The sequence below is a fragment of the Anopheles stephensi genome, chromosome X (assembly GCF_013141755.1).
Source record: "Anopheles stephensi strain Indian chromosome X, UCI_ANSTEP_V1.0, whole genome shotgun sequence".
Lineage (NCBI taxonomy): Eukaryota > Metazoa > Arthropoda > Insecta > Diptera > Culicidae > Anopheles > Anopheles stephensi.
In genome coordinates, this window is record NC_050201.1 from 1,281,311 (window position 1) to 1,292,567 (window position 11,257).

The 11,257-nt window shown below is 44.5% G+C and overlaps 1 protein-coding gene across 3 annotated transcripts in view; it reads right to left on the minus strand.

Annotated features, from left to right (window-relative positions):
* LOC118502844 (serine/threonine-protein kinase 32A) overlaps nucleotides 1–11,257 on the minus strand; it is a 54,032-nt gene that overhangs the window by 11,382 nt on the left and 31,393 nt on the right. For all 3 annotated transcript variants that reach the window (XM_036035558.1, XM_036035549.1, XM_036035540.1), the window contains 3 exons: nucleotides 10,251–10,321; nucleotides 9,987–10,075; nucleotides 1,957–1,994 (listed from right to left, as the gene is read on the minus strand). In XM_036035558.1, coding sequence (XP_035891451.1) covers nucleotides 1,957–1,994; nucleotides 9,987–10,075; nucleotides 10,251–10,321 — 198 coding nt within the window. The remainder of the gene's footprint in view (nucleotides 1–1,956; nucleotides 1,995–9,986; nucleotides 10,076–10,250; nucleotides 10,322–11,257) is intronic.

The window sequence follows — 11,257 nt, forward strand, 5'->3', positions numbered from 1 at the left end:
AAAAGGTACAGTGTAATCATTATTCCATCCTTCTCCTGCACCATGACCGTTTGCAGGATTTGTCCAGTATGGCTTACACTCTGGCCTGCATTATCATCTATTTGCAATTGCAATGCTGACCCCCCATCACGACGGCCGTCTAAGGTCTGTCTGCTTGTTTCCACTAGATTTGCATTGATTTGTTTCGCAAAGTTTTTGGAATCATGTTTTCTTGTGCTTTGTGTCCACCGCCTTTACCGTTTTGCTCCATGATTGCTTTTCAATGAAAGCGCAGTTTGTGCATTATTCAAAATGTTTTGCCGAACGGGTGAAACTTACCATAAAAGATCCGAGATTCGGCAAACGAGAATACGGGGGAGGGCTGGTGTTGTTCGTTTGTTCGTTTCGTTCAGCATGAGATGGAAGACGATAGTGAATGGAATGGATTTACATTTCACTATCTGAATGTTTTTGACCGTTTTGCATTTTCTTCTGTAGCATCGTTTTTTGCATTTGGTTGAGATGCTATATTTGTCAGATTATTGGAAAGCATTAGCATTAGTAGGTTGTTTCTGTCTGTCCAGGAACCGAACAGTTGTAATAAACAATATACAAAAACTTGACAGCTGTGTCGGTTGGATAAGACTCCTAAATGTATGCAATAATGAGTGTTTGGTGCTAGGGAGAGCCATACGAGAAACTTTTACTAGTTTCGTGTAAAATTTCACCAATCTTGAAACCGTTCATACGCAGTCTCGGCCTTAGGACTTATCCTTTGAGACTTTGTTAGGCTCTGGTGGCCCGGTCACGTCATGAGAATGACACCAGACGTCGTAGCCTTCTAGTTGTTTCAAACCGCTCTGAGATGAGGCTTATGTTGTTGTTGTGTTGGGCTAAAAAGATTAGGTTATTGAATTTACTAGCGACAGTTCTCGACTGTTAAGGCCATCTGGAGCTATCGTAAGTAATTATTCGACCATGTTGCTTATAAAATCTAGTTAAAGGAGCAGCCCAGCACGGTAATGTAATTTTAATACCAAATAAATAGCGAGAAGACTGTTCAAAAATCGTAATAAATTTTTTAAAACATGACAAACCCGACAGGCACACTTCTCGATTACGATGTGTCATGGATTTGCCTACATTTCGGCGTCAATAAAGTTTCTTAGCGTGTTTGGCTAGCTATCCTACACACCGAGTGGAGAGTGTTTCATTTTTCTTTACCCGTTGTCCCGCTCTATCATTCACCTCGCCTGCTTCGATCCCTTAATGCACCAACCTTATCCCACTTGACAGGTTAGCTACGCTGTTATCAAATGAGGACAAACGACCAAAACAAAAAGGGAAGGGTTGATTCGTTGTTACATCGTTCGATCGTCCGTACAGTTTGACCCCGTCATTCACTGCTAGATGACTGTTATCTTCTCTGTTCGATCAATCCACTCGGTGTACCGAAAATGTGTCCGAATGTGTGTCTCGGTAGCTTCGAGCGGTATGGTCCAACATGATGGAAGCGATAAAATTATGAAGATGATTGTCAGTTCATATTTTAATGTCGTTGGTAGGACGTAACGGCACAGGAGTGGGGAGATATGGGGGAAGTGTGTTCCGAATGTAAATAATATCTCGGTGAATTGGCCTTCGTGACAATCGACGACGACGACGACGGAGACGGAAGCCGGGAAGCGTACCGTCAACCGCCTGAAGGTAGGCAAAGTTTTTCAGCGCTGACAGTAGGAGAAAAAAAAAAACAACAGCATAATGTACACGAGTTTTTGTTGTGATTCGGCCGCGTCCGAGCATTTTTCTTCGCTGACGCGATTGTCTCGCTTCTGTTGTTGTTTTTGTTTGGAAGCTGAAGAGCCGTGCTGAAGAATAAACACGCCGAATGGGCTGAAGGTCTGGAACGCTTTCACTGGATTAACCTTGCCCCCGGTAAAGTGTGACTGTCGGCCATCTTAAGCCGGCGGTACTTACCTTCCTCGTCCAGCAGGATGTTGTCCGGTTTAATGTCCCTGGTGTGACGCGGACGCGGATCACATCAGTGTCGGGAGCGTGAAAGAGAAACAACAGCAAAGCAGCGCGCGTGTTAGTGAGTATAAATATACACAATATGGCAACCAAGGATTTGTGTGGAGATTTATTTGTCGTATAATGGACGAGTGGAACAGCACAAAAACAAAGGAAAAAAAACACATTAAAGATCTCCTCCAACAGTATCTTCATTGGAGAGGCGAGAAGAGAATGGGCAAAATGGAATGGCCTTCTTTTTTTTTAATTAGCTCGCAAATGACTCATGAAAGTTTGCCAACAGGTACGGCCAAAGAACAATAAAATAAAGGCAAAGCGAAAGTTAATGAGTTAACCCATAATGTCAATAAAGAGAAGTCTCGCTGCCCGTCCGCCTCCAAATCCTACCCGATCCCGTATCGGTGTACGTATCAATCCCATCCCGGGTCTGCGCTCCAAGGTCTCCTCAAGGTGTGTCGCTGTGTGCGTGTTTTGTGAGCCTTCGTTTTAATGATTCCGGTGCAAGCAAAACAAGGTGCTTCCCTTCCGCAAAACCTTACATCGACGTTACGGTCGTCCGGATGCGGCTGAGGAAAAAGTTTTTTAATTGGCATTCTCCAAACTCTCTCTTCCTCTCGCATCACCCTTTTCTTCCCCCTTCCCCCAGGACGCTCACCCAGCACGCAGTACGCAGAAACAAGGGAGAGAACAAAAAGGGAGAGAGAGAGAGAGCGAGAAAAAAAAACACACACACACAGCGACCAGAGCTAACCGAGGCATGTTGCTGCATCCTTTCGACTTTCAGATCAGGCAGACTGACAGCACGCGGTAGCATTTGTGCGCTTGAACGATGTTTGGTGTTTTAATTTTAGCGCCAACATTCCGATGTCCACCCCATCTTCCTTCATGCTTAGGAGGGTGTATATGTGTGTGTGTGAGTGTAAAATGTAAGAGGCAAAAAGTGCTCTCGACGAGGAGCTAGCACGCTCTGACAGGCTGTTTGCGTTTATAATTAATGGAAAATTACGTGCTAATTGGAAGATTGAATTGGCTGTAAAGCGTGTGAGTGGGCGTGAGCTTGGTGACATGTGCCGTGCGAGTACCTGTATCACATTCTCACTTCTAAGCATACACTTGCCCAACTAGATTGGCATGTGTTGGGTAATTTGGGATTTGTCAAAGCGTAAACCATAAACAAAAAAACTTTTCACTAAGGTCTTGTTTCGCTAAAAGTTCACTTAACTCAAACGTGACCTGATTGGTAGCAATTTTGTTTGCGCTACTTATTCGCGATAAGTGACAGACTTGTGAGGTGAACATGGGACTTTGTGCCCTCGTTTCGGTATCAATTAACGAGCGAGACGGTAAGATGCATCTTTTCACCTGTCCAAATCAAGTTATGCAAGCTACGGATGTTTACAAAACAATTTTCTAGACAGGTTTGAAACAGGGCTCTAAATTATCTCGTCCTGCATACATAATGACGCGAAAGTTTTCACCTAGGTTAACCACTCGAGAAGATCTCCGTCTTCGTTGATGAAATTTGTAGATAAATGGGATAAACGCCTAAATGTATGCAACATCACAACACATATGTTGGTAAGATTGACGGACAGTGTGTTCTTAGTATTGTCAAAAATTTGGGTAGCGTTTTGACGTTATTCACCTCGTTCCATTCGTACATTAGAAAAAGCAAACCAAGTTTGTACCATTGTGCCAAAAAGAAAAATCCTACAAAAAGCCACAATCACCAAAGTGAGTTAACCACCATGTTTACCCAATATGAAATTCTCCTAAACGGGCCAGCACGTGCCGGTAGCGCGAAGTGTTGGCCGGCGTCCGATTTCTTAATTATTTTCTCACTACCTCGCACGCTTGCCATTCACCCTGTACGAGAGGAGCGATGACATCACACAAATTACATCGTAAAACATCGTGTCGGTATAGAAAGAAGCAGTTAGATAGGGAGAGACAGAGAGAGAGAGAGAGAGAGAGAGAGAATGGACACATCATTTCGCACCTTCCTTGGAAACGGTCCCTGACCGACCATCCCCGTATCTCGCTTAACCAAACGAACAATGGAGGCGCCCAGTACTTGGTGGAACTGTCTACCCCAGCGAGCGTGTGAGTGATACATAAATAATGATTATTATGACACTGCGTAGCTTGCTTAACCGGCTTCACGTATCGGTTTCGGTGTGCGAGACGGTGTAACGTTGATACCCGTGCAGGGAAAACGGGTAACGATGAGATGAGAAAAGTTTTGCCAGACGCTTCGAAGCTCATCGGTAGGATGCGGGGAAAAAAAAGGATGAAGCCATGGTGGCACCAAGCGGTATTGCATTTATATGTAAATCTGATTAAATCATTCTCCAGCCTGTCAGTGTGTCACGGGAAGTGGGGGCCAACTTTCGGCAAAAGCCCTCCCGCCAGACGGTGGGTGGCTGGAAATGCTCTAGGCGCCAGAGCGCGTTCCAATGTTGTAGTATCACCATCAGCATGTGATAATGATACGGATGAGGCGCACGTTATTGATTGTTCGTAGCGGCACAACGCTGCGAAGTGAAGCTGTTTTTGATGTTCGAAGCGCCGTCGTTTGTCCGTCTGCCGAAGGAATCCTGAACGTGGGGAGGACTCTAATCCTTCGTCCCGAAACGAAGCGAGAAAAATGGGGTGAAAACGAAAAAAATCTAGCAAAACTCCGATTGTTTTCTCTCAATCAAAATAGATCAACACAAGTGGGAGTTTTGGAGCACGGGTACCTGAGAGCGTTTGGTGTTCCTCCAGCAAAAAAAAAAATGGTGCATGGTTTTCCTATGGTAAAGAGAGCAAAGTTGCAGATTATGGTGCCGTCGAATGCCGATTCACCGACTCAAATGGATGGGAGACGCAAACTTTTTATGGTGCTACTGTTAGGAAATGCGTTCGGCGTAGGTGAATCGCTGAAATTGAATCAACATAGAACGCACCTTCTCGCGCGCAGCACACTGCTCGGGTGGTTGAAATTCAATCATGAAACGTGCCGAGTGCGAGCTTCTTCCCTGCTGCTTCCATCACGCAACCGGAGTGTGCCGGTCGATCGGTTCCAGCGTAGTGATTGATGAAGTGGTACGTAATTCGTCAACGATGAAGATAAACAATCGAATCACGCTTTTGACAACAGTTTGCAACGGCGCGCGGTAGTAAGGGCAGGGTGTGGCGTTACGCCGGAGGGGTGGTCGATTTCTCGCCAGGAGAATTTGAAGTAGGGATATTAATTTCAACCATGAAGGTGAAGCGTACCGTGTCCGGCACTGTGATCGAGGAAACATTTTTTGGAAAGGGAATAGAGAGAACATTGTGCTGTTGTTGTTGATTGTTTGGTGTTTATGAGCCGGCAAAACAGTTAACAACAACGGTCGTTGCCTAGTGCTTCTTCTGAGCGAAATTTGAATTTGTTAAACTCTTAGCGAAAATAGCTTATTGGTGCCCTTGAAATTATTTCTAGATTTCGCAAGCTCTTCGTACTCGGTCCGGAAGATAAACGGTCTTCAAGAAGGCTTGATAGAGTCTGGAACGTATTTTGATGTAATTTCTACATTCTCTAGCCCTTTTCAATCTTCTTCGCGTGGTCTGAATATCCTGACACTATCGAAGACCTCTAGAGCACTTGTTGAATTTGTAACTTGGGTTCCATTTTCCTCGGTTATCTAAAAATCAACAATCAAACAATGATCCCAGCAGTAACGTGAATATCTACATATCTCATGCGCTACTGAGAGAGTGGCTAATCAGACCTATCGAGCACCGCAGCGTAGAGAGCTGCGCCGTGAAGACAAAGGCAAATCAGTTTTGGACAAACCCCATTCAAATAGTTCTGCTCTGTCAGTCAAAATGAAGAAGTTTTCCGATGCACGGCACGCTACGCAAAACCTCTTCACACAGACGGACCAGCAGTCGATCACGCATGGTGGCGTGCAAAACGTACGTTGACGTGACTCTATTTATAGCATTATTTGAAAGTCCGGGCCGGTATGTCACCGAGGAAGGAGTCGCGTTTTCCCTGGTAGATTATAACAAGCTCCTGAGTATGGAGGGATTGGTGTGCAAAACACACACAGATAGTCTCCGCTCTGACAAAAAAAATCCGGAAAACGCAATGCAAGGTGCTGGCCTGACTGGATGATCCTGACGAATGATATTCATTAAAACATCACAAAAAGGGATACGGCAAACTTACTTACCTAACGCATACAAGGACGGTAGAGGTGATTGAGGGACTAGGGGGGGGGGGGGGGGGGGGAGAAAGGGGGTGGAGAGGTTTGAAGAAGGGCGTGGAATCAATTACGGTGAGTTGGTACACGTATTGTGTAGTGTTTCTTTCCGAGGGGGCCCCAGGTCCTGCTGATGCTATTATGCCCGACCCGGAAGTCCCCGAGCGGAATGGATTTGTGATGGATATATCGACACAAAAGAACCAACTGACTAGTGTGTGTGTGAGAGAGAAAGGGATAGAAGGAGAGGGAGAGAGAGAGAGAGGGTTGGCTTTTGCAGTAGTGGTGGGCAGGGATTTGCTTGAAGGCATCGTTAATGGTGCTGGCTTTGGAAAGATTTGTTGCCCTTCACCAATTCACATCCACCTACTCACCACTCATCACCGGTGGGGAGCAAATTGGTGGTAAAGGTGGAAGGGATCAGGGAGGCAGTCGTGAACAACGTGAGATGAGCAAACGTGGTGCGAGCGCGTGAAATGTGACCGACATGACAAAAGCATGTGTTGAAGCAATTTCTCAACCCTGCACGAAACCGCCCTGCGTGTCAATCTAAGGCTTTATTTTTGGGGTTGGAGGTTTTCGATTTGAAGGACACGCGAGTGAGCCCAAATCGCAAAAAAAACACCCAAAAGGAGGACACTCCCAAACGAAGCTCACCGTCCTCGACTACTCGTCACCAGGCCCTTCTCGCCAGGCCTCGTCTACATCGATTGATTGGGGTGAGGTGATTCTCCACAATCAGGTAAAGCTTTGCGAAGACCAGAAACACTGCACACATACTAACACAGACACTGGGGCAGGATTAAGCCTATTCGAAGCCCCCGCGAGGCTTCCTGCTGCGAATATCCTCGGCACACTCGGCGAGCATTTGTAGTTTTTGTGGTTTTTGTGGTGAATTTGCGCCTCCTCTCCTGTTTCCCATCTCTGTTACCATGGTGAGCACACACACACACACGTAACGCCACAGTTATGAGCAGTCGACAATGCGATTACTTGCGCCGACCCCTCCACCATTCAGTTCCTATCCTGGCATTACCTCATCCAATCCAAATCCTTCCATTCTGTATTGCGTGTTGCGTACCGAGTGGCGAAGAAGGATGGGAAGACTACCAAGAGGTTCGTAAGTGTGAATGTAACTTGAGGTTTGCATATATTCCCTATACACGCGCACACACACGCTCAGACTGTTCAATGCTTCAATCAACCTTTACACGGGGCGAAGGAACTATACAATTGATTACGAGGGATGTTAAATTGGTGTAATTACATGTAGTGGAATGGAGTGTTACGAGAGAGTGAGAGAGAAAATCGATGTGTAAAATCCAAAATTGTTCATTTTAAGGTTAAAAATCGCATAATGGGGCGCGTTCTCACTGTTCTGGTTGCCTTGTATTGCGTTGTACTGCGAAAGTACAGAATGTCTCAATACAGCTATCATAAAAAAATCCTACTTATTATAAGGAATAATAAATAAAGGGAACATTTCTTCCACAATTTTTGCGTCACTCTGAAAAATATAAGTACGTCTATAGAAAGTGGTATTAGTATATTTCAGTAATCATTCCAGCAAGACTAATAATTTATGAAACACCAGGCGTCTCCACCAAATTACCGATTGAAATGTTTCTTCAGATCTTTACACAAATGCCTCCAGGTTTGAAAACAACAATCATGCATGGATTGCCTTGTTTGTCTGCTGTCTTGAAATTGTTTATTATTTTAAACATGGATACATTGGTAGAAGGAACTGATATCTAAAAAAATCAAGAAGAGATCAATGGAGACGCCTGGTGGTTCACAAAACTTTCCCTCTTTAAGGTATGCAAATGTCAATGGCTAATGGTAGCAACAACAACAAATAAAAAGAACAAACCATCACTTTAAATCACTCACTTTCGTAGCTATTTGCACAAGAAAAAAGACCACCCCCCTCCATACACACACACACTTGAGCGCGAACGCACACGCTCGACCATCAATGCCAGGCAACGGTAGCGAAAAGTGACACAAATGTTATTTCTCTTTGTTTTTGCATATATCCGCGTCACCACGCTGCTGATGCCACGTACGTGAGTTTGCGACCGTAACGGTCCATAAACGGAGAAAGCTAATGGCGTGGCGTGGTAGGCGAGCGCACATCACCAATAAATAAAAAAAAGAACGTAGAAGAAAAGGTGAATAATACGTGCCAAATGAAATATTCATAAAGCCCGGTAAATATGCCAACGGAAGCGACGGATTTCATTTATGCTCCCCGTCGATTATCCTTTACCCAACCGAAAGGAAATGGGGGGTTTGTTTTTGTGTGTGGCTAGCATTCCTCTTTCCTCCCTCTCCTTACTCCCCGCCTCACACGTCCTTTGTTCGTACGGTTTTCCGGTTCCCGTTTGGCGTGGAACCTTTTGGACAAACTTGCTTGCGGGTATGATGCACGAGCGAAGAGCAGGAGAGGGATAGAGAGCGAGGAAATGCTCGCTAGAAACAGTGAACATGATTCAATTTGTAATGAAAAATGTAATATGTCAACATTAGGCAATGCACACCACGGTAAAGGATTACGGGCCCATGGGCTGCGGCTCAAGAAACCGGGAGGAAATAAGCGATTTTGTCGACATGAGTGTGTGTATGTGTGTTGCTGGTGTGAGTGACATGTTTGAGATCTAAAACGGTTTTGCCGGAGCGTCCGTCGAGCAAAATTGTTTAACTTCCTACTGGGTGGTGGTGATTTACACGACGTACCGGATCCTTTACGGAACACCGAAGAATCCCTGCCGGTGGTTACGTGTGTGTGTGCGTTCTTAAGTGGGTGTTTACACGAACCACAAAGGATGTGTCACATGCAGCGCCAGCATGTTCACACTCTTAAACTTTTTCTTTGCCACCCTGCTTTCAATTTCTGTCCAACTATTAGCTTTTTTGGTTCGGCGTTTCTTCCAATTTTTTTTTTGAATATTTCCTTCGGAAGGTGGTTAGGTAGACACGATACAGACGATAAAGAAACTTTAAAGTGCAAAATACTTTAAAATCTTGAGAAGTGTTGCTCGATACAAGAAAAAGATCTTAGATCAGATCTAAGAGTCCTTCTCCCTGGCGTAGATCCTTGAAGGTAATAGTAGATACAAGTCTGGTAGGCTTCTCCAGACCTCCAAAAGAGCTCGTTGCGTCGTATGCTGTCATATGTGGCTCTTAAAAATCTAGCTGCTGTCCTGCCATTTTCACCAAAAATTGGAAATCAGGTCAGTGGTTGAGCTTGCCATTTCGTAATGCTCTCAAATGATCCTCTCCAGTTGATGGAACAAGCCAATCCTGCAGTATAAGGGAGAATATCTTGTAAGTGACATTCACCCACTCTAATCCATATCCATCTGAAGCTGGTGGGCAACCCCACAAATTGCTCATTTTGTAAAACAATGTTGCATGTTTTAGTGATGAGACTGCTGAAAACTTTGTAGCCGAGAAATGTAATATTGTCGTTAAAAAAAACCTTGCACAGAAACAAAAGAAAACAGAAAATCCGAGAAAAACTAATTAAATTTCGAATCCGGTAAGATTGTTCGGCTTGAATGGTGCTTCTCGGTTGGTTTTAATGCAGTAAGGATTCTTTTTGCAACACAATTCTAAAAGTTCACCCAGGGATGTGATGGAAGTGAATGGGAAACAAAAACGAAGAGGAAAGGAAAAAAAAACAAATGACTACCCTTTTTGTTGGCCGTGGTTTCGGCGATGTATTACGGTACGGCTTACCTGTGCACCACTCGCTGCTTCTGTAGATAATCCAGCGCGGAACCAAGCTCACAAACCAGCAAGCTCACACCGGCCTCCGAAAATTCCACCTACAAAAAAAAAAACACAAATTCAAATCAACATTGGAAGGAAACAAAGAAGGAAAGGGGGAGGAAAAAGGATGGTCCAACAACCGGTCAGCAAATGAAATGTAATTTTTACGTTCAGCTGTTGCCGCGACTGGCTCGTTTTTCTTTCCGAGCTGCTTATTTGTTTTCCTCTTACCTGGTGCTGCAAATGATACCGTAAGTCGCCACCGGCCAACAAATCACAAACCATGAACAAATCCTCTTCATCTGTGGATACAAGGGAGAAAGAGAGAGATATAGAGATAGGACGTAGATGTAGAGCAGGAGTGAGAGAGAGAGCGAGAATGAGAGAGCAAATCGGGGAAAAAATTAAACGTTGTTAACAGTGCCATTTCCACTGGTACACGAGCTAACCGGGTTGCGATTTATTAGTTAACAGTGAAACCAGCCGAACACAACGGGAGAAAAAGTGAAACGTTGTCAATGTCGCTGTGTTGAACTTTTATTGCTGCATTTTGTTCACCGACTGCTGATCGTATACACCACGGCTGGACATTTTCAGCACCAGTCGTAATGAAACAAAAAACGGGAAAGGTAGTAACGAGACATAAATAACTTCAAGCGAAACTAGCAGCTATTCACCTATACAGATGGGAATAGTTATGTTTCGTGGAGAGAAAAAAAACTATGAATAAATAAAGAAAAACAGTGACTCAAGTGGAAATTGGAACAGTTTGAATGTTGAATATTTTCTACACTTTGCGAAGGCAAAAATTTGGCGCCTTTGACAACTCGATTGATGTCACAAATACTATTCAAAAATATTCTTGAATTTATGTCTGAAGTCAGAGCAGATGAGGCTCTTAGGATTGATGTGAGGATCAAAACGACGAAGTCAAAGAACTAGTTTACTGGAAGCTTGTGATCGTGGTAGAGCCCACTTTGACGGCAAACATTGCGAGGTGGTAGAGGAGTGCTACTTCCTTGGTGCAGAATCGAAACAACCTATCCGAAAGGCCAGAGATCGTGCCTACTACGGGATCCACCAACTTTTGTGATCTAGAAGACATCCGGTAGTCCTCTAAGGGCAGGGCTAGACATTAAGAGCTAGCTAAGCTGTTCCGTGTTGCAGATGTTCGGATTGGTGGTCAAAGCCGGAAGAATACATACATGGATATCAGACCAAGTGCTTATCGGCGACCT